This window comes from Oenanthe melanoleuca, chromosome 6 (assembly GCF_029582105.1).
Source record: "Oenanthe melanoleuca isolate GR-GAL-2019-014 chromosome 6, OMel1.0, whole genome shotgun sequence".
NCBI classification, from domain to species: Eukaryota; Metazoa; Chordata; class Aves; order Passeriformes; family Muscicapidae; genus Oenanthe; species Oenanthe melanoleuca.
Genome location: NC_079340.1, coordinates 31750124 through 31774068, shown reverse-complemented (window position 1 = coordinate 31774068; position 23945 = coordinate 31750124). Strand labels below are relative to the sequence as shown.

Here is a 23945-nt window from a genome sequence, read left to right as displayed (position 1 = left end):
TAATTCTTTGCCATGGGCAGGGACACCTTCCACCAGAGCAGGTTCATCCAAGCCCCATCCAGCCTGGCCTTGGTGCTGCATATGCAGAGGGCAGGCCACAAGCCTTTTGCTGTTCATCTTTTATTTTTTGTTTAAACATTGATTAATCTTTTTGGTTTTTTTCCCCTGCTCCCAGTTTTGCTCAAGGCCCATTGAAAGATGCTCCCAACCTGATCTGCACCCCACACACAGCCTGGTACAGCGAGCAGGCATCCCTAGAGATGAGAGAAGCTGCTGCCACCGAAATCCGACGTGCGATCACAGGTACCCGGCCCCTGGGCACACCTGGAACAGGAGCCAGGAGGAGCAGAGACAGGGATTCACCCTGGACACCAGGGCACGGGGAAAGGGATCTAACCCCAGTTTCCTTCACAGTAAAAGAGCTGAGAACCCAAACTTCCCTGATTTGTCATGATTGGGTGAGGGGTTTTGTGTTGCTTTATTTTTTTAATGAATGGGCAAATACTGGTGTCTGTGACTGGGAAGAACAGGACAGGGAAGCAGTAGTTGCTGCCCCTGTTGCTGATGCTAACCCACACAGTGGTGCAGACACAGCCACTGCATTCCAAAGCCAAATCCCAAGGTGGTGGGCACAGTACTCCAGCAAAAGAATGCTTCTCTTGTCCTAAAAGTCGCCCTCAAGGGAACAGCTCCTCTGAAAGCCAGGTGTTGGGAATGAGGGTGGGAAATTCATCTCCAGCCCTGTACCTCGGGACAGCCAAAACATCCTCCTGAAACAAGGAATGTGGGATTTTTTCCCCTCCCATCCTTTACACTGACACACAGTGAAATTATAAGCATTGCAGCTCATTAGATGGTGACAAAGCTGGGCCCTGCCTGACACAGACTCACCTTTCTCACCACCTCCAGGGCGCATCCCAGAGAGCCTAAGGAACTGTGTGAATAAGGAATTCTTTGTCACGACGGCTCCGTGGTCAGTAATAGACCAGCAGGCGATTCATCCCGAGCTCAATGGTGCCACGTACAGGTGAGCGGGAGAACGGGGGCTGGGACCGGCTGCACAGCGAGGGCGGCACCCCGGCTGCTGTCAGCCCTCCCTGGGGAGCAGCACTCACAGCACGGGGCTTGCTGGTGCTGCCCCTTTGCAGAGCCCTGCGGGCTGGGAGTCACTGGGCAGCGTCTCTGGAGGCAGCAGGACCCCCCAGACCCCTCCACAAGCTGAGTGTGACTTCTGAACTGCAGCAGCAACTCTGTGTCCTGTCCATGACCAGCCTCCCATAGGTTAATGAGCCAGGGGAAAAGCTCCAAATATAGGGCTGTAGTCAGGTGACCCAATTTCCACCTAAATCCCAGATTAAGGGTTACTTACTGCTCTGTTTAGATGGCTCCAAGTGTGCTGGTAGGAGACATGAGGCTCAAGGAGCTGGAGAATGGGCTCATTCAGGGTATCACCACTGCCAGAAATACCCTGAGCTACAAAATACCCTGCAGGGCACATCAGGTCATGGCAGGCACAGCCAGGCTGGGATTACCCAGCAGCAGAGCCCCAAGCAGCTCCTGGCCCATGCAGGAGGCTCCCCCTGACCAGAACATCCAAACCTGGGAAAAGTCTCCCCCTGTTCCCACTCCTGTTCCCAAACATGTGGGCAGTGCCACACCTGAGCACAAGCCTTGGCTTCCCAGCTTCATGTGTCTCTGCAGGGAGCTCCATCCTGGCCAGGCTCCCTGCAGCCCCTGGCTCAGCTCAGCACCTTCACAGGCAGGTAAAATTCCCTTCCACCTTCCCAATCCACCTTGCCTCAGGGCAGTGGAGCCACAGGGAATTGCCTCACATGGCCACGGAGCTCCACATGGTTTTGTCCTCATTGCCCCCGCATCACAGCTGAAGAAATTATTCTCCTTTTCAAACTCACTGTTGTTTCTTGGAATGTATGTAATTGCTCCTGCTCTTGTAAAAGCTAGATTAGATCTGATCCCATCTTTGAGCTGTGCTGTTCCATGAGGAAGATGCAGCTCACCTTCCACATAGGGGAAATTTTACAAACCAGGTGTAGGTGTTCCAGGCTTTTACACACAGGGATGATGGGGTTTCAGAGAGCATTCCAGATGGTTCCTTACCCAAATTTCCAAAGGAGAAGGGCTTCCCCATGGTTCAGGAGGCTGTGAGAAGGCACAGAACAAGCTGCAGTCCTGGTGGTGTGGCAGAGGACACTTACCCAAGGCACAGCAGTTAATGTTTGACTCTGAGCTCCCCCTTGTAACTACTGAGGAAAACCAAACCTGGCTCCAGGAGGGAAGTGGGATCTCTGTGCTCTGGTGGTGTGTGGTGAGCTCTGCTGTGACAAAGCTGCCTCTCTGTGTCCCCTGTGGCAGGTATCCCCCTGGGATGGTCAGTGTGGCTCCAGGAGGAATCCCAGCAGCTATGGAGGGCATCATCCCCGGAGGCATCCCTGTCACTCACAACCTTCCCACAGTGGCACATCCTTCCCAAGCTCCATCGCCCAACCAGCCCACAAAACACGGGGACAACAGGGAACATCCCAACGAGCAATAGCAGATAATTTAAAAACCATTCAATAAACTTAGGACCAAGAGACATTGGAAAAGAAGTTATACATGAACTAAAAGAGAAGAATTTGATACGGAATTTGTAATGTTGATTTTGGACAGACGCATCATTGATGTTCCAGTGTTCCCAACAAAGCGACAGCAGCCAAGACTGGGGAGAGGCCCTGGAGAAGTCACCTGCTCCCTGCAGTGCTGAAAACTAGGATGTGATACATTAATGAGCAACTTCTGTTATTGTGTGTTGAGTTTCCTTCATCTGTGCATCAATCACATGAATAAAAATGAATTTCTTTTCCCCCTCAATTCCTTGGGAAGGACAGGGCTCCTGCACTGTGGCCAGGCCACTGAATTAAGCCATCTTTACAGAGTTAACAAGAAACCATTGTGTGGCTTCAGCCCTCTCCTTTCTCTTGCATCTGGTGACCTCTCCTAAGGGGGGGCAGCAGTCCTGGCTTAGAAGTGGAAGAAAAAAAAAAAAAAGAAAATATTCCTCCTCCTCTTTTTTGCAGTCTCACAGGGCCAGTGCCGTGTAACAGAAGTTCTCCTGCCAGGTCTGAATTCCAGCCGGGATCTGTGGGATGGGGAGGGCAGAAAGGGCTCCTGGCACTGACCACTGCCCTCCCAGGCTAAGGAAAACCAAACTGCCAGTCTCTTCTCTGCCCAATACACTGAATAAAGTAGCTGTGCATCCACCTACGCCCTGCAATGATGCAAGAAAAAAAAAGAAAAAAAAAGAAAAAAAAAGGAAAAAAAAAGAAGAAAGTATTAAATTTCACACACTATTTGTACTCAAATATATTTTCTCAGTTTTAAATCTGCAGCTATTTTATCAAGTGGAAAAAGTCTTGAGCTGGAAAGGGTTCAAGAATAATGTTGCATTTCCTTATGTCTCAGGAAACACTTTTTATGGTAACTTGTCAGACTGTCTATGAACAAAATCCACTTTTTTAGACATTGATAAAAGTCTTCTTTTCTTCACGTGATATTTTATACAAGAACACTTCAAGATGTGTTATTAGATGTGACTGATTTTAACAAATCCTATTAGATTTGTATCAACTAGCTACATGTTATATTCATAGTCTTTTGTGAATCATCGCCTTTTTGTTTTTAAAGATGGCCTGTTTTGAGCCTTTGTATGGGTACATTCCTGTTTCTGTGACAAAAAAAAAAAAAAAAGAAATCTTGAGCTGTCCCAAACAGACAAAAAAAGAAACCAATGGCTATCAGTATGTTTTGTTTTAGTGTGTTACCGTTACTGTATTTGTTTATTGTAAAGGTGGACATTTAGCGTTCAGTGCAGTTTTCAATAAAAAGTGATAAAATTTCTATAATTTCTGGAAGGCAAGAGCTCTCGCTGCAATCTGGGGCTTGGAGACACTGAGAGGTAACCATAAGGTACAGAAACATCATTCTGGTCACACTTGGTGAATATTTACAGTCCAGTGGGAGGGGAAGGTCCCTTCCAACTCATGATGAAGAGATCACTGTGGGTTTCTACTAAGCTACAAAGGTAGCTACAACTCAAACAACATTTTCTGTACATTCTCAAGAGCTGAAGCATTATCAAACCATTGGAAAATAAAGCCAAAAAAGTGCTCAAGAGGTGCTGGTGGCTTTGAGCCTCACTGGGCCTTTTGTTTCCACCCTTCTTTCCCACTGTGTCCAAGTGCCACTCACATGGAGTTAGATGGGGACTAAAAACAGCTGAAACCAAAGTGTCCAAGTTACAAAACTCTGTATTTTGTTTGCTTTAAATTAAACTGAAAACTTGGTTACCAGCTTCAAACATCCAAAAAAGAGGTCACCTGTTACAGTGATTGCTCCTTGTCAGTGCTCAGCACAGCCCAGCAGTGAATTATCTCTGTGAGAAACGGGGATAAAACAGGTCAGATACAGGGAAGTGTGTGCGAGACACTGAAATGACCATCAAAACCAAGAGGGAAACATTTAATTGGTGTTCAGGTTTAGAGTTGTTTTAAAAATGAAGGAGCCCTGGTACTTTGTTTCTCAATGACGCGGTAGGTCCCTGCGCCGCAGGATCCCCTGTGCCAGCAGCGACTCCCAGCTCAGAAAATGCTGCAGCCTTCATCCAACTTCCCTTCCAGCCAGAACCAAGGACAGAAGTGCCACGAGCTCAACAGGAGCAGAGCTTAAGCCATCCCAAGGGTTACAGGTGCCTGCAGGGAGAACACCAGCAAAACATGCAAGGATTGGAGCCGTGGAAGCAGAAAGGGAAGAATATCCTCACACCAGGAGCTGCAGCTCTCAAGTGGAAAATTCCTGGGCAAAGAAATGGGAGATGAACAGCTGCTGCTGGAGGTTTGTGGCTGACAGAGCCATGCTGCTGTTGTCCCACTCAGGGAAGGCAGACAGGAAGGCTCTCCTGGGATAATCATCTGTTCTCCAGGGAGAGCTGCAGAGATGTCAAAACAAGCAGCTTCAAGGTGACAAACATTAAATAAAACCTTTTAAAAAGGGTATTAAGGGAAGTTACTGAATAAAAGGGAGAAAAAGCAGCAGTTAAAGTCTCCAAACACACAAACCAACCTGGGTAATGGAAGAAACACAACTCAGGGGTATTTGCCATAAGCCATGCAGCAGAACTTTGGAAGAATCCAGAATTACTAAATTTTAATATATTAAAAACAAAAGAAATACAGGGATTTTCACTGAGGAAGTCATAAATAAAACCAGAAAAAAATCCTGACCAGCTGTAAAGGAGGTAGCAATGAAAAGCTAAGTTCTAGGAAAGCGTGTGAGTAATATATGAGGAAAATAACATTGAGAAACCCAATTTTTTATCTATATTTTCATGGCTGAAAGTGCAGAACTTGCTGACAAGCTGCAGGGGAGTGTGTGCAGATTAGTCTCAGTGTCTGTAAACTTTCAGGTGTGATTGAGGAGCCACTGACATACACTGACTGCGGCGCGAGCACGAAGCCGGGGGTTGCAGCTCTTTAATCTACAGGTACAGGAGATTTGGATTACTCTGATTCTGGAAAAGACACTTCACCAGTTCCCAAAGGGCCTGTGAAGTGTGTGAACCTGAACAGACCTTTGTACAGCACATCAGAACAAAGCAACAATGATCAAGGAAGCCAAGTGATCCAAAGTACCAGGACTGTCCTGTTGGAGTGAGAAATTCATGGGTGCATGCGTTTGGGAACAGCTGAACTGGCCATGGGGACTGCCCTGCTCTGGGAAGGGCTGGGGGACAGGGGCACAGTGCAGGAGGGCTGGGCCAGTTTGGCTCAAGGTAGATTTTCACATTGGGGATTCTCCCCTTGGGACAAGGAAGCTTCACTGCCCTGAATGGAACAGCACTGCCAAAGGAACTGGGGTGGGAGGTGCAAACTCCACAGCATCCTTGGAGCAGCCCAAGGAATCAGGGCTTTTCCTTCTGTCCCAGGGCAGCTGGGCAGGGCCAGGCTGGGATCTGACCGAGAGCTCCTCAAGCTGGCTGGTTTGGACCCCCATGGTCACAGCACGACATAAACCAGCACAGAGCAGCTCAGGGCACAGAAATCCTCATCCCAGCTTACCCTGCATTCAGCGCCCCTGGCAGAAAAGCTTTACATCCTCAGCTAGACAAGGTATAAAAGGATTTCACTGCAAGGTAAGGACAAAAAAAAGAAAATCCCAATTTAGAAAGGGAACTTGAACCAGGACCGTGCGCTCATGAAGAACCCCTGGAGTATCTGGGGTTGGGTGGTGAATTTGGGTCACTCACACATGGCAGAGCAGCATTCATCCTTCACCTGGAAATATGGGCATGCACCAAGCACAGGAAATCTAATGGCCAAAAAAGGTGAAGACATAATAAACCTCAGTGGAATCTAGGACGGGAAAATTGCAGAATTAATACAGTACTTCATTATTTCTTTACTTTTGGTGTCATCACCAAGTTTCTGTAGGAGTTGTGCACGTTTCAACACCATCTAAGCAGCATTTGGAAGAAAAAGCAGCAAGTTCCTCAGGGTTTCCATAGCTCTGAACTACATAAAAATAGGTGCTATGGGGCTTCTTTCCAAATTCTAATTAAAACAATGTCATCTACTGCAAAATTTCTTATTCAACCACCACACCATCAAAAGTGCTTTTCAAGACAACCTGAATTGCACTGTATATGTAAAAACTGGCATTAACCTTTAGTGTTTCAGTGAGATTTTTAGATAAACTTTATCCATTACAGGTTACATGGCTAAAGTTATCAAATATAATAAAATTTCTACTGGAGAATATACTCTGAACTTACAGTCTTAGGAACTTACATAAGTTTAAGTATGGCCACATCAATCAACATGCAAAAAATTCCCAGGTTTACATACTGAGAAATATATAACAGTGCTTTTAAACAACTTGAGCATAGATTCTTCTTTTTAATTAGAACTGCCAAGTGGATTCTCACTAGATTTAGTGATCAAGGAGTAACCTTTAAAAAGGTGTTTTTTCATTTGCAGCAAAGTTTGAGTGATCAAAGAATAAATGATAAAATTATATCATTTGCAACACAGCAAGACGTAGTTTTGACAAGATTCAATTCTCAATTGTGTTCAAGTTCTCAGATTTCACACAATTTTGTTTAGTGTATGCTCACAGGAATAAAATCCCTATCTTTTAGGTCACTTCTCTGAATAAATATCCTTATGTATACTGAAAGGAATCTATTAACTATTAGAAGAAAAAATAAAGGTTAAAAAAACCCCAAAAAGCTTTTTCAGGAAACAAATTATTTCACTCAATGAAAATTTAGCTTCTCTTCCAGTTTGTTCCGTAGAGTTTAGGCTTTATTATGTGGGCTCAGCAATAACTAAAATATTAGTAAAATAATGAACATATTTTTGCTTATGACTTGCTGTGGATATCTGTGCAAACAAAAAAAAAAAAAAAAAAAAAAAACTTCTCACAATCTGACCTGGGCACTAGTGAGATTTCACAGGAAAGGGCCTTTCAGGGAAATGTCAGAGTATCTAAAAGGTGATGGAGAAGACCAGGTTCTACTGTAAAAGAATCTCAGAGGGAGGAGATATCCATCCAGCTCACATGTGCTTTCAGAAGTGCCCTTAGTTGAAAAATTTCTCTGCAATAATTAAGATGCTGGTATACGTTTCCTATTACACAACCTCTTACACAACCACATGCGGTACATTTATAGACAGATTTACAGTCAGAAAGAAAAATGGGGTTGGTTTGGTTTGTTGGTTTGTGGGTTTTTTTTTCCATCTTGATAATAAAATTAGCTGTTTTTTGTTTCTTTTCTGTGTTTTTATACAAACTGTAGTCCAGCCCACTCGGCTCTCTCCCGGCAGCAGGACGAGCGTCCATCCTGTCCCCGTGCTGTGGAGAATCCTTCCCAGCCTGTATCCCCAGCCACGGGTGGCTGCACCCCCACTGCTCCAGCCCAAGGCTCACTCGCTCACACCTGCGCTGCTCAATCTCTTTATTGCCCTCACTCGTCGTCGTCGTCCTCGTCCTCCTCGCCGTCCGACAGGGACGTGCAGGGCCGGATCTGCCGGTAGCGGTCCAGCCACTTCTCCACCATCTGCGTCACCAGCGGGTGGTTGCGCCGGCGGGAGCTCTTCTGCATGGCCACCAGCACCCCGCCCTCCGTCACGCAGCAGTCCAGCCACTCCCGCAGCAGCTTCTCCTGCTGCTCCTCATTGCCGATCTGGGACACACAACACACCAGTGAGGCTTCCCAAAGCACCATTCCTGCTCCATCACATCGCTCTGGCTTCTCTTCATCCTTTCCAGCCTCTGTCCTAGGGAGCCACTCCAACCCATCACACCCAGAAATGTGGATTCTGTCCCCATCTGTTAAACCAGCTGGGGCAGTGACCCTGATCTCCTGGCACACATTATCTGCTAATGGGCCATCTTTAAACCAGCTGGGCAATCATCTTTATCTTCCCACAGCCCATCCTCCCTCCAGGAGATATCTCCTGTTCATGGCCACTGAGTCCCAGGGCATGACTGATAAAATTCCATCATCCCACTGGGAGATGCTCCAGCCAGGGGAGGAGCCAAGCCTTTCCTACCCAGATAAAAACTGACATTTTGGACAGCAAGGCACCTTCTTTCCACTGGATTCCAGAGGAAAACCAGACCTTTCTACATCATCCCTGCACCTTCAGAGGAAACTGCACCTTCTCCAGGAGCACTGCTCCAGCTGAACCACATCTGCCCCTGCAGGAGGATGCAGCCACCATTGAATGGGACTGTGCCAACACCCTGACTGACTGACGGGTGTCAGCTTGGATTCTGACTCTGGCAGGGTTGGGATTGTTCTTTGTAATACTGTATTTCTGTTTTAATTTTCCTGGTAAAGAACTGTTATTGCTAATTCCCATCTCTTTGCCTGAGAGCCCCTTCATTTCAAAATTATAATAATTTGGAGGGAGGGGTTCACATTCTCCATTTCATAGAGAAGCTTCTGCCTTTATTGGCAGATACCTGTCCTTCAACCAGGACATACACCCAAAAGCAAAACTGATGCCCAAAGCATTGGGCTCTGGAAGTACTCTCCACCTCTTCTCCCCAATTTTTCACATGTATATTCCCAGTTATTTTTAAGAAGTATTTATCTACAGTAGGGAAGTCCTAAAAGAGCTTTCTGGCTTTACAAACATATTTTTAGGAGCCTAAGTTCTTGACATGAAATATTTTCTCTTGTAAAATATAACAAATATCATGGCTTGCTGAAGAAACATCCCTTTCTAGAGTTGAAGCTCATATTTTTCTCCCTTTATTTACAGAATGCCTGCTTTCTGCAATAACTTCAGCCCTCTCTTCACTCATGCATACCCTTCAGTGAAGTACTTCCATGTCTTTATCATGGTTATTAAAGCAAAAATGAGTTAAGTTTAATTAGAATAGAAGGTGGGAAATGCTGCAACTATGGACCAGTATTTGTGCTGGATTTTTTAGGAAAAAAAAAACCCGAAAAGGCAGTCTTGCCTTAGTGAGAGAACCCTTATTTCTGTGTCCTTTTCTAGGTATGCTGATATTCAGTGTTCTCAGGCACAGGGTGGGATTGTTGGGTGTCCTGTGCAGGGCCAGGAGTTGGACTGGATGATCCTTGTGGGTCCCTTCCAACTCAGGACACTCTGTGATTCTATTCTATGATTCTGTTTCTGTCATTTACATGGACAATTAAGTTACATTCCATTTACAGAGCAGTAAATAAGCATCAAATTTGTGGGAAAATACCTTCCAGAATCACCTGGAATGATGGGGAAGGGAGTGTTAATTAACCATAACACTCCCTGAAATTCTTTGTTCACCAAAAAGTCAGGGGGCTACAGAGACTGCTGAGCTTCAGCAAGCAGCTGTGACAAAGTCACCAGGGCACACCAAGTGTTTCTTTCTTACCTCTTGAGCAGAAAGGAAGTGAATGTGCAATAATTTCCTCTCGCTGTCCACCAAGGGTAGAAAAGTAACAGTAACATCATCGTCAGTGTTGAGATTAGCACCAGCGCCTCGATTGCCATAGCCATCGTTCTCCATGGCAACCAGGGCGGAGAAATGGCCCCTCGTGTAGCCCAGAGCTATGGGACTCTTCCAACAAAAGCTCTGTTCCCATAGCAAAGGCAAATACACACCTGTGGGGAAGGAAAGCACAGGGTAAAGGCTCAGAACTGCTGCTCATCAAGGAAGGATTCTGACACAAACCTTGTGGTTTGGGCCAAACAGAAGCACATGGTATTTAAAACATACATGGTTTGGTCTACACTGACACAGGCCACACTTCTCAGAGCTAATTGTTATTAATTAACACAAATGTACAAGTTTAGACAAAAGATTACAATCGCAACCAATACATTATCACAGCTCTAAAATTTATGGTCTACAGTGCAGTGATGAACAAAAATCAAGGTAAGAAAAGCAGCCTTTTATGTTTGGTAACTCTTCTGGAAATTGAAGGGAAAAAAAAATGGATTCTGCATCACAGAAATAAAGGCTACAGTCAGATGTCTATTTTTACCAGAGCAAAAATTCCACCATCTGCTCACAAAACTTATTATTAAAAGAACTCACTGCACAAAATGTTACTCAGCACTGATGTAACCCATCCCAGAGAACGGGACTGCTCATATACAGTACTCACAGATTAAACTAACACACATCAATTATTCATATCAATTAAAAAAAAAAAAAAATGAAAAAGAAAAAAAGAACCAAAAAGCTGATACTACTTTGCTCAGCTACAACCAACACCTGATGTCACAGATTCTGAGAAGAACTGCACTTTTTCTCCCCACCATTTTTAGCAATAAAGACAGCAATTCACTCGAGGTCTCAAAATAAAACTGGAACTCTTTTCTTCCAGGAACATAAATAATTCTTGGTGTGTACTGCTGCAAGACAACTTAAGCAAAAGCACAGCTCACCTTGTGACAGGTTAAAAATAGCCCCCACATAAACTCAAGTGCACATGTAGCATAGCAACCCCTCCTAGTACAGCTGCTGCTGCAAACACAGCTCCTCCAACAGCCACGCAGGGAAGGGCAAGGCTAAAACTGGAATCTGAAGCAGGGATGGCTTTGCAGGTTCTGCTCAAGTTTTGAGCTCATCTTTTTGTACTGCAGGAAAAATTAGTGAGGGCTACCAGTAAATAACTGTCTCTTTTTCCTCCCCCACCCTTGTTTTTGAATTAGTAATCAAGAGCTACCTAAAAGTCTGGCCATTTGTTTGAAATTAAGATTCACACAAGTTTTTACAACACCTTGATTTAAAGACAGATCCTTTTAATACTTTCTTAGCCTTCCCTTTCTCCTGTCCCCATTACTAAGTCTCACTCTAAAGAAATGTTAAACACAGGAGGTGAAGAACACAGGATAAGTGTTCACCAAAAAGTTTCCAACCTTTGCATTTAGGTAAAGAACCAAACATCCAGTCAAAATTCAAATTTACATGAAGATGACATCCAGTCAAATGTAGGGAAGACACTCCCTCTGTTCCTGGGAGCACAGCTATGTGATCTTTCAGGACTGAAAATCATCTGTTTGCCTCCATCTCTACACTGAAATTCAGCAAGTGTTTGGAAATTTCCTTTCACCATTGTTTTATGATGAAAATTCCACACTAGTCATTTCCCCAAGACAGAAGGCTGTGCTACACTTTCCATTCCTCCTCAACACTGTGATGAGCTCCACAAGAAAAGAATTTCAGGCATTGCCAGGGAGAATATCTAGTGCTCTTATGAGTTATAAAAGTCACTCTGATATAATATCAAAGCCAGAAGGTTGTGTAACAACAACTGACATGAACACAAGCCACAGAAAATGAAGAGTATGGGCAAACACCTATCCTGAAGCCACACACACAGGATTTAGTTTCTCCAGCCTGACCTGATGATCACTTCATTTTCCTGTTCAATTTTAAAAGCTGTATATTTGTACCACTAAATACACATGGCCAGACCAGGAGGGTCTGACCAGGGTCATAGTTAGGGCTTGAGCAAATAGATCTTCCACCATTGAAGCTTTAGAACTTAAAGAATTAACAGTCAGCTGGAATCTGGAAAACAAGGAGGCTGGCAATTATGGGATTCATAGCAGCTCCAGCAAGGATGTCAAGCTGGAATAAGGAATCCCTGGAAAAATAATTCCTGTCAGGGAGAGTATTTTAGGGATGGCTAAGAAGGTGCTACAAACTGAACCATGATGTTGAACAAGCATTGAAAAAATTCAATTCCCTGTTTCTATTTCAACCCACAATTACAGAGTGGTTTGGGTTGGAAGGGACCTTAAAGCCCATCCAGTTCCACCCCTTGGCCAATTTTCCATCATCCCAGGCTATTCCAAGCCCTGTGCAACCTGGCCTTGGACATTTCCAGGGACTTTTCTGGTGGATGTGATGTTAAACAGAGGCAGGAACACCCCAGGACTCCCCAAAGCCCCACACAGGTCCAGAGCAGGAGACTCCTGGCAGCACACCCCACTCCACTCAGTTGGATTTCAGCTGTGCCAAATTTGATTAGCACACATTAACCACAAAAATGTGGCTGGGCAGGGAGAGGAGCTATTCCAGGTACTGTGACACAGGACTCCAAGTTCACCTGTTCCCAGTGCTGTTTCCATGTATGGATGGATATGGCTTGTGCAAGGAAATCTCAAGTTGTAACTGTTTGGCTGCCTAAATTCCTGTAAACCCATGAGCAGTAAAAGGGTGTTCAACACAAGTTTCCTTCAGAGCAAGAAGAGTTCAGCACATTTAGGCCATGTAACACTTGTGTGCCTCAATGCCCAATCCAGGAAATAAAACCATTTGCAAACCACTAAGCCTTGGAGTTAAAGGCAACACAAAGCTCAGATTTAAGTGAGTCAAGTAACTCTTCCTTCCCCAGCCTTTCATCATCAAAAGAAAAGTTAACATCTAACTACAATGACTACTAAACTTTTAGACTCTTCAAAACAGTAATTAATTTCCCTACATGATGTTTTGTTACTGCCCCAAACTTAGAAGCCAAGACTCCAAATAGTTCTAAATTAACAAGAACTGCACAGTTTAGGGTTTTCTACAGATTATGGGCTTGCCTCTTTCCAAAGTTACCATGCTTTTTTCTTTCAAATCACAAAGATGTTTTGGGAAGCCCTCAGCTAAGCTATAAATAAAGAGTGGGTCATCATCAAGCAGATGTACTTGAGGCCAGGAATATGAACTGTGGGCAAAACAAATGTCCCAACTCCCTGGAACACACACAGTTCCTTCCCCATGGGCTCTGTTTACAGCTCAGTTTGTGCAGATGCTCCCAATCCCCTCTCATTTGATTATTTGAATAATAAAGTATTAGCATGTCACAGAGGGGAAAGTTGCCCAAACACAGATTTGGCTTGCAAAGCAGAAAATGCATCTTTTAGAAATCAGATGTTAAGTCTAAGCAAAACTGGACTGAGTCATTTTCATATTTATCTTAAGAATAGTCTTCACATTTATCTTAAGGCTGTCCTGGAGACCAGGAGGAGAAAAAGTCAGAAAGAACTTGACCAAGCTGTGCAAAATTATAGTACTAATGAGAAATAAGTCAGCATTCACACTTGCTGTAAAGTGTGAAACACTGAAACGCAGATAAATTTTTAAAACTCCTTGAAAGTATCATGAATTCATTTTTACAGGCACCATGCCCACTATAAAATGAAAAACTGCAAGTTTGGACAGGATTATTTTGTTCTTTTTAATAGCAAATGAAAATTTAGCTACAGTAATATTCCATCCTTTTCCAAACAGTCACTTCATGTCACTACTGATTTACAGCCCAGCCTTGTTTAAAAGTGAATTTTAAAAATGCAAGGCTTACCTTGGAAGCGGGTATATCCTAATGTTTCTCCCCGAAAACTCTTGTAATATTTTACTCCATAAACTATAATTGGTCTTCTAAGAATATGTGCAAGTACAAAAATGTGTGTCTGCTCCAAACTCGCTCCAGGCTGAACCAAACACAAAGAAAGAAATCAATGAACAGAACTTACCATCCTCTACTTTGAAATTTGAAAAACAGTCTTCAAATTGAGAGAAAATGCTTTTAGGAGTGATAAAGCTTTGACAGGAAAAAACAAAAGACTGGAAAATTATTGGAAATAAAGATAAACACCTCAGCTTGTCAGCTGTCAGTAATAATTCTCTGTCCTATTGCCCAGATTCAATGTAATGGATTTCATTCCCCACTTAGAAGTGAAACTCTACATAATGTAAGGTCTAAAAATAATTCCTTCATCTGAGGGCACTTTAAGGCAAATACCTTTTGATGATAAGAAAAGGGCACATCCAAAACAAATCTCAAAAAAATAGCACCAAAATCATGTTTATACTTTAAAAGAGGAGCTAAAAATATTCCCATGGCTGGAAGCTTATAGGAATATAAATCTCATTTTGGAGGAGAGTTATAAAATCTCAGCTTGCTGGAGTTTGAGCAGTGTAAGCTGACAGATTTGGAGGTGTGTTTTGGGAGCTAAAAGTGCTGCAGGAGCCAGGTATTAAACATATGATTGTCTATTAGTTTGTTCTACAGACTTCACTCTAATACCACCATTCTTTTTTTGTGTTGCACTGCTTAATAAGAAGCTTAAAAATTATAATTTCAAATGAACCTTTCTATATTAGCAGCAGAGTTTGCTCAGTAAGATTTTAACATCATTGGCTTAAGAGGAATATTTTTCCTTCATACAGGAATATTCTTATTCCCAAAAAACTCCTCTAGTTCTGAAACTTCTTTCCAGAAATTAAAACATTTTCCCAAAGCCCTCTGACAAAGGAGTTTTCTTACCTGGCTTGCAAGAGAGAGAATGAATGCCCAATCCTCCTGCCACTGTTCCTCTCGCAAGGAGAAATGTAAACCGAAGCTTTGGGAATACCACGATTCCCACTCTTTCCAGCGTGTGTAGAACCTAAAATGTTGAGAGAGAAAAATGGTAAAGCCAAAAATATTTACTCAACCACCTGACAGCAGTATTTAACCCTTGTAATCCTTCATCCCAAGAAGAGGAAGAAAGAGAGCAAGTGGCAGGAAAAGGGGATTTTGTTTTGCTCTTTATCTTCAGGGGACTCCATTTATTAATCTTCATTTAGGAACCACTTAAAAAAAAAAAAAGCAACGCATACAGCAAACATGATCCAAGCTCCTACCAGGCTCCTGTCTAGTTTGATATTTCTTGCAATAGGTTTTGGGTTTTTTAAAGTCTTATTTAGTCTTATTTAAGTGTTGATATACAGGGAACATAAGTAAGACATTCCATTTCATACAGGAAAAGTTGCTAGTTCTTCTCACACAAAAACCTAGGTATTTTCTATTTTTAACCACATCATGAGTTAATTAACTTCAAAGCACTAGCAAATCAATTTCCAACAGCCCATGGTTAAGAGGCAGAATCTGTTTTATACCAGATTTTGGAGCAAAGGGGTGGTAATTCCACATTATATGGAGTTGTAAAGCAGTTGTGGATAAGAATCAAATATACAAAGTAGGATTTAATTCAGTCATTATATTTTATTTAACCATTTACTGAGAAAAATGAAACATTAAAAGGAAGATGTTTGCTTTATAATATTTTAAACTCTGTCCAATCACCACATTATGGAAAAGCCACAACTTCATATTAGGAACTGGGATTTAGGAACAGTGCTAAGCCAACTTTTAAACAATGGCCTTTACTGTGAAGACAAAGAAACCATTCTGAAGTTTCAGCTTATTAAAAAAGTCACTGAAATGAACTCATTTAATTAAAACCTGATAATATCACCAGGCAGTGAGTGTGTGTGGATAAGATCTTTCCTATGCTTTCAGTGAAGCTGGAATCACCTTAAAATCTTGGTGTGTAGGACAGCAGCCATCAGCCAGGCTGGGTTTCCTGAGTCCTGCTAAAACCTTTGCACGGCTTAAAATTCCTATTTTTAAGGTATTTGGATAGGGCTGTGCTAACTGACAGTAATATTTAAAGGGAATCTTCTGAATCTGCATTCCAGTTTTTACCCAAACACACCAACACTTCCACCTTTGTTGCTGATAAATATTTTGCCTAGTTTCCCTCATGAATCTCTAACAGCACTTTGTGCTAAATGAATTAATTCCTGAGTCTCCTGAAAGAAATTTAATCAATTCTGGGTGAAGAAAAAAACAAAGCAAAAACAACAAAAACTCCCATATCATCAGAGTGAAGGCCCAGAAAATTCAAGGGAAAAAATGAAAAAAGGAAAACACCGAACTACTCCCTAAAAGCTGAACTGTGAAAGTTCCTCCTAAAGAAGTTTCTTCCCTGAGTTAATCAGCCATAGACAAGATTTTGATTTCATTTAAAGCAAACTTTTCAGGTTAACACAAGAGAAATTAATGCATCCATTAAAGAATAAAATTCTGAAAGTCAACTTAGGGCATGTGCCCATTCTCCAGCAAAAGCTAATGGTAGAATACAAAAAGGGACACAGCAGAACACACTTTTGTGTAAACTAAAAAAGTGGAGTTATTGAAAGATGAGTGGAAAAGGCTCCACAGGCCAGAGCCTCTGGGAGCTTCACTATGGAGCTTTTTGTGAGTACCAGACATAAGACTGTCTCTGGTAAATAGATTTTTCTTTGTTCAGCATCTAAACAAACATAACAAAAGGAGGTCAAATGAGTTACATGAGTCTTTTCTGTCTGACTATAAAAATACCCATTTTTAAGTGTCTTTGTGGAGGTTTTGAAGAATAATTCCACTAGATAAAAGTTTAAGCAGGGATTGCATTTAAGAGCCTGTTCCAGTGACGACATCACTTCCTATCAGCCACATGTCCTAGCCCACAAAATTAAATGTATCTTCTCAAATGGAATCTATCCAGCACCTATAGGATGTACAAAATGATCAATTTACAACAAAATCTGGCTAAAAGACTTATTCTAAACACTTGTTGCTAACAAGGAACGTGACTTGTTCCTTCTAGTCTGAAGATTTGCTCCCTTGAAGGAACACATCAATCAGTTAAAAATTATGCTTCTAATAAGGATAAAGATTAGGCAAACTCAGAGTAAAATAAAAATTCTGTCTAGACATAAACTAAAAAGCTTAACAAGATTTAATAGCCTCTAAATAAGAGTTAGGTTAAGATCCAGAAGTAAGTCAACCACAGCTAACACCAACATTTTGAGAGATTTGGAGTTTGCAGCATGTTTTTGGATATCATGTTTGGGTTTGTTACCAAAAAGAACAAAACTTGATCTATCCTAAATTTCTATTCTGGCCTCATGAGACGTGCCCAGCTGATGCCAAGGAAATTCCTGCAGGGACAAGATGCACACTCCATGCTGAACAGCTCCAAAGCAGTGACAGATCCTTCCAGACACTGGTTTCTGGGAGAATTGCTGCTGAAGCACTACTTTCTGGAATCCAGCTCTGGATGCTGATTTGGGGAGTTCTCCCCCAAACAGCACAAAATTTACTTACAGGTACCTCTAAATAAGGCTTTGTTGTTGACCTCCTGTACAGCAAGAGGACAGGGGCAGGCTCTTTCTGCAGTATGTGCTGACAGTGTTTCTCCTGTCCTTGACTACAGGAATATTAAAGAAATGATCACCTGTGACTTGGATTATCAGTCTTTAGCAGCTCATCCCTTAGTCCAGGACACCCTGGAGAGCTGTTGGACACCACTGGGCATCCAACTAAGATAGTCCCTCTAGCAGAAGGAAACTGACTAAAAAATGTTGTCAGTACAAAGCAACAAAAGCTGTTTTACAGAATGGTAAAACAATTTTATGGTGAAATGACAGAACCAGTTAAATGTCAACAGTCTCTGCTTTACTGCCATTATTTGAGCAGACAGAACAGGGATAAAAAGAGCAATCCTGAGTAAAACCATAACTAAGCAGATGGAATGAAAATACTGAAAAGTTTATAAAGAATAGAAGTCTATCTTCTACTAACAATCTTCTGCACAGCTCCCACCAAGCAGCAAGGCATGGCATGTGCATGATTTACATTGCAAGGCACAAACTCCAGCTGCAGTAACTGTGGTTAGTGCATGCCTGACAAGTATAAAGCATTTCAGTGTTTGAAATGCCATCCCTGAGTTCACAGCATCCAAGTTTCCAGTGCTTGTATTTCAAACAAGAGGAAGGTCCCAGCTGGGAGCAGGGTGACTCAGCTTTGAGGAGCACAGTGCCCAGGGAGCTGGCAGCAGTGGGTTTGCTGGCCTGACTCACCAGTGGGAGCAGTCGTGTAAACTGTCGTGCAGAGCCTTGCGCAGCACGGAGTCCTTGTCGTAGATGCCCCAGGTGGCCTGGAGCACCGAGTCCAGCAGGCAGTCGCCGGCAGTGCGGTTCCACAGCGCGTACAGCCTGCTGTCCAGCCGGGTCCCCAGCTCCAGGGACCAGTTAATGATGGGAGACTCCTCCTCCAGCTCTGCAAGGCACAGCCAGCTCTTAAACACGCTTCTTCACCTCAGAGAATTCACCCAGCACGGTAGAGGCATAGCCTCCATAATTTATCCCTTTGCATGAATAAACTGCTTTTCATACTACAATCAAACTACACTGGCTGAGGAAATTCCTTCATCAGCACCATATCATTTGTCTGAGGATTGTTACTGAAATGAAAATATTTTTTTCAGTTTTCCTTAAAAAGTTTGTCACTGAAAACTTTTAAAGATTTTTTTAAAGCTCTACAAATATGATTTCTACAGACTCCATTCTTCCTCTGCCTCATAAATAGACTGGAAATGTTAAAATAATTTTACATGGGCATGAAGAGACAGGACAAGGGGGATGGCATCCTACTGCTACAGAGAAGGGTGAGATGTGATGCTGGGAAGAAATTGTTCCCTGTGAGAGTGGTGAGCCCTGGCACAGGTTGCCCACAGAAGCTTTGGCTGAAAGTTCTGAATTAGTTCTGAAAGTTGCTGGTTTGGAGCAACCTGATCTAGAAGGCCTTCAAGGTCCCTTTCAGCCCAAAACATTCTGTGACTTTATGAATTCCAGGGTGGAGATCAATTTGAAAGCATCTAACCTCTACTTAAAACATGTTCATCGACAGAGCCACATATATACAGACACATGTAGTTTATTTTTAGTAAGAGACACATTCCCTAATGAAAAGCCAGGAGTGATCCCACCTGTTCTCAGTGCATTTACCTTTCTGAACATCTCTGTCAAGTACTTCATCAAATAATTTTTCCTGGACTGTGGGTGGTAAATCTTCAATATCTGGAAAAATAGAAAGCAAATACAAGAATGACTTAATGTTTCTGTAAAAGAGACATCACCAGCTGCTGCTCAGGAGAACTCACAGAACAGCTTTGGCCCTATCAGCCCTAACACCTCCTCTGGAAAGCTGCTGTCATGTGTGACCCAAGGCTTTGCAGAGCTGCTGAGGCAGGTTTGCATCTCAGCCTCACTGTCACACCTCTAATGCAGAAAGGATCATCACAGCATGCATAAGGTGAGACTGGATTTCTCTGAAGGACAAAGTGGAGAACCACTTTGAGGAGAGAAATTTAAAAAGGAGTATTTTTACTTTCAACCCTGTTGGATTTTAGCAGAGCTTCAATCCTAAGCAGTGGTTTTGCACTCATCTGGAATGGCTTCTCCTCTGCAGTCTTTCCCAAAGGACAGGTACAGTTTGCCAAGGGATGTGTTCTTCTCCAGAACATCCCCTTCCTTTGCTACCTCACTCAGGCTTCAGTGAAATAGTTCTGACAACACCAATGGTTTGCAGCAAGTTAAAAAACAAGAAATGAGAAAATTACTGAGCTATGCCATGGAAAATGCCACTACTGACAACTGCTCCAAGAGCATTACAGACAGAATTTGCAACTACCTCATAAAAAAGAAGAAAAAAAAAAAAAGGTGGAAAGCTGTATACGGGACAGAACTCTTTTGTGACTGCTGTGTCATTTAAAACAACAAACACTGTCACACATTCTAAAACCCAGCATGTGCCACACAGTAAATATTTGCTCCTGGCCTGCATTCCAACAGAGGATAAGCAGCAAAGGGTTGCCAGGCAGAGCAGCAACCAGAGAAACTTTGCTGGTTTCAGTACAATCAGGGAACTTAAACACGTGAAAGTTAAGGCAGTAAATAAAATAGGAACAGGAACATCCAGCACCCCTTCAGGCACTCTAGGGGATAAGGACTGGGGCCTAAGTGGTATTTCAAGGACACAAAGATCTCTCTTAATTGCAGTGTGGTAGTTGCCAGTCCTGCTCAGATGTCCAGCTCCCCAGGGCTTTTAGGTCCACATTTAGGCACATGAGTTGCTACTGAAGCACATTAATGCCTGGTGCAGGCAGGGTGATGTGGGGTGGTCTTTTTTTTTTTTTTTTATGATTGATTTGGGCTTTTTAAGCTAAAACTGCTTGCAGTGACCAGCAACCAATGTAAAAGCTTTCCTCTCTAACATCCAAGCACTGGCTTTTCAGGAGGATCCAATCTGTTTATTTGAAAGGTCGAGTGGAAACTGGTTCCCAAACTACATTGTTTAGGAAATATCTGACCAGGATTGTGGGATTTATACTTCTGTCCTTGGAAATGCTCTCTGGAGCCAAATGCAAAAGATGCACAGTTGGCAAAGAGTGAGGAAAATGGAAAGCCTTGGTGCACAAAAGCTTTTGAACAGTTTTATTTTTTAATTACTTAAGAGCTATTACATGTGTCAAAAAGCTTGCACAGTGCTTTAAGATGTCTCTCTTGAAAATACTAAACAAATTCTTAAGCTCTGGAGAGAACATTTCTCACATGAATTATGAAATCCTTCTGTTGCCCCTTTCCCCTCTCTCCCCTAAAAAGCAGTGACATTTTAGTCTCCCAGACACCCATACCCACCCCATGACTCACAAAGTACAACTGAATACAGCACCTCAGGCAGTGCACAAGTGGTAAAAATCCAGACCTTCTGAATAGAAGATGAGGTAACACTCAACCAAAGGGGTTCCAAATAGAATTATTGCAATGTTTTATTAAAAAGACAAACAGATCTGCTGATTGGCACAGTTTGCAGCTGTGGTACTAGTGGCAGCATTTCTATTAAAGGAAACAGCTTTTGAAGATTAAAAGTCTTCTAATAGCTCCTTGCTAATAGATAAACATTCTCTTGATCTTAGAGTATCTCAAAAGTATTCAGAAAGTGCTGTTGCTTACAACTAGGTAAAAAGAACAGCTCTGGGCCTCAACAGAAAGGACTGAAAGCTAAAATAGCCACGTGAAAAGTCACATCATGGACTGGGCTCCAATCTTTAAATACAGCCTTTGCTTAGAACACACCACTTTTCTTCCATTTCTTCATGTCTAAGTAGGACAACAGATGCTCAGTTCACAGGAACAATGTATGGATTGAAGCGTGCAAAAACTGAGTAATCAAATTCAACTACTAAATCTGACCTAATAAAACAGGTCTTAATAAATTAATGAATAAGGCTCTTAATGAATAAAACCTACCCATGCATCACCACCAGAAAACTTAATTTTCAACTAGTGCCCAAGCAATAAAGGCTTGGAGCAGGCAGAAGGGCTCTGTAGGTACCTGCAGGTAATGTAAAGGTCACAAGGTCAGTCAGAAAGTAGCAAGCAAAGTCTCCCTTCCGCTGATGAAGAGATGCAGCAATTTCCCGGCGGATTTGTTCTGTCACCTCTGGACACACCATGGCAGGAATGCACTTGGCTGCATGTTGGGATACCTGGAACACAACACAGTTACTGCACTCAGGATTATCCCATCAAATAAAAGATTTGGGAGGGATGACCACCAGCAAAGAGTGTTTGGTTAGCAAGGAATGCAAGAGAACTATGGCATCCTGAAAATTGTAAGTTTAGTGACTCTTAATTTGTCATGGACATGATAACATAGATCTCTGATTAAAAAACATCTTTAAATTGTAGAAGTGAATTAACAGGTGACCACTCCCAGCTGAAAAAGAGGAAAAAAATAGGTAAGAGCTCATAGTAACTGCAATCTCAAATCTCACTCATGAGTCAAGTCTAGATCTAACAAAACTTTTATTACCACAGCACAAGAGAGCTTCCTGCAATCTTCCCAAAAACTAATAAGCTAAAATAGTTCTCCAGTTCTAGTCATCACTGGCAGCAGAAACCCATTCAATGATGAAGGACAAGTGACACCAGATGCATATTAAAAAAAACCCCCACCCTTAGGACCCACATTTGCACTCATTCATATCCTAGAATGGGAAATTATCACTGGGGCTCAAACTCTACTAAGCATTTCCAGAAATGGCAAGATGAGCCACTATTCCTAGACACTGAAACAAAACCAAACACAAAAATCCCTAAGATAGTATTTCAGTAAATTAACTTGTTTTTAAACTCCATCCACACAGAGTTATGTAAGCAGCACAAAGCTACTGATATTAGTCATATATAAATATATACTCAAGGCTTTAGCTACATTTGTCTTGCTTCATCTACTCTTTTTAATTATTCAACACTGAGCATTCCATCATCTTTATGTGCTTTGCAGGCAAACAGCAGCTTTCAGAATTGCACTAATCATCAGGCAAAGAGGCAGAATAAAAATCTGGCCCTGATCAGGAATCAAAAGTCTGAGCTGAAGAAAACAGATAAAAAAAACATAAAACCAGAATTATTTACAGGGCGAAGACAGAGAACAGCAGAGGTCACCAGAAGTGAGGTGACACAAGGAAATGGAACACAGAAGAGCAAAACAGAGGAATCAAGTTAGTTCATAAAATGGGCAAGGCATAGAAATAAATGCAGCAATTTTGCAAAGCAAGAGATTTGCCTCTGTCTGGAAGAGAAGCTCCCCCAAAAGCCAGGAAAGGCAGCCCAGGTAGACTCATTAACAAACTCAGAACAAACTATGCTGTCATTGATGTCAGCGCTTTGCTTTGAGAGCATTTCCTCTCCCCCACCCAGAGCACAGGAAGCCTCACAATAGCTCACTTCCACTGCCAGTAAGGTCACAACGTGTGCCAAGCCTGTTCATTAATGAGAAACCTGAACATCCTCAGGACCATCACAACAGAGTCTCTTAGAGCAAACTCACTTCTTGAGGAGAAATCCAAGGCACAAGGCAGCGATTCACATGTATTCTACCCACACCACAAATCAATCTGCGTGCCACTGGCTGCACACAGGGGTGCAGTTACATGAAGTGCTGCTCCAGCCCTGCAGGGCCAGGGGAGCTCACCTCAGTGAGGAGGATGGCCAGCATGTCCTGCCTCTGGAAGCGGATGGCCAGGTGCACCAGGGTGTAGCCCACGTCGAAGGCGGACGGGCGGTTCAGCAGCCGCACCTCGTCGGCCGTCAGCTGCCGGGCAATGTCCCCTCCAGATGACTTGTAGGCTTCCACAGCAGCTAAATCACCTTCCACAACTCCTGAGGGCACAGGAACAACACACAGTTCATTTTGGACAGTGAGGGAGCCATTCTGGAACAAGCTACCTCACTGAACAGCTCACCTGTAGCTGTTCTGTTACAGGCCAAACAGAGGATGATCAACTGCATAGCAAGGAACTCAACAATTTTTAATTATGTTAAGCAGAAGACTACAAAATATTTACACTTATCTCATTTCTCAAACCATTTCTATTACCCACACTAGCTGGAAAATGTAAGAGATCAAAAGCCAGCTCAGAAAGGGATCCATGACAAAACACCAGCAGTAACATACACACTAGCATTTCATTTGATCAGAGAAAGTAATTTCGTCACAGTACAGAGATTAGTTTGATTATTTTATCTTCCATTTTATCTCAAAAATCAAATTACTAGATCATAGAAATAGGATCTATTAAAAGGTTTTTGGACGAAAAGTTTTATTTTTTTCAAACAGTACAAATGGTATAAAGCACAATTTTTTTTCAGCCCACCATCTCTGCTACTAATGGACCCTGAGTTTCTCTCAGGATACTCGATTAAAACTGAATTAAAGA

At 42.6% G+C, this 23945-nt stretch overlaps 2 protein-coding genes across 4 annotated transcripts in view; one reads left to right on the top strand and one right to left on the bottom strand.

Moving 5' to 3' along the window:
* The window catches only part of CTBP2 (C-terminal binding protein 2), a 128983-nt gene extending 126036 nt beyond the window's left edge, over positions 1-2947 (top strand). For all 3 annotated transcript variants that reach the window (XM_056494578.1, XM_056494579.1, XM_056494580.1), the window contains 3 exons: positions 176-303; positions 910-1027; positions 2374-2947. In XM_056494578.1, the coding sequence (XP_056350553.1) occupies positions 176-303; positions 910-1027; positions 2374-2554 (427 nt within the window). In that variant the 3' untranslated portion in view covers positions 2555-2947. The remainder of the gene's footprint in view (positions 1-175; positions 304-909; positions 1028-2373) is intronic.
* A 4372-nt stretch (positions 2948-7319) lies between these two features.
* ZRANB1 (zinc finger RANBP2-type containing 1) overlaps positions 7320-23945 on the bottom strand; it is a 40019-nt gene continuing 23393 nt past the window's right edge. Inside the window, exons 4-11 of the mRNA XM_056494576.1 lie at positions 23201-23388; positions 21557-21710; positions 19168-19239; positions 18241-18439; positions 14837-14957; positions 13871-14000; positions 9943-10172; positions 7320-8239 (exon numbers count right to left, since the gene is read on the bottom strand). Of these exons, the coding sequence (XP_056350551.1) occupies positions 8021-8239; positions 9943-10172; positions 13871-14000; positions 14837-14957; positions 18241-18439; positions 19168-19239; positions 21557-21710; positions 23201-23388 (1313 nt within the window). The 3' untranslated portion in view covers positions 7320-8020. The remainder of the gene's footprint in view (positions 8240-9942; positions 10173-13870; positions 14001-14836; positions 14958-18240; positions 18440-19167; positions 19240-21556; positions 21711-23200; positions 23389-23945) is intronic.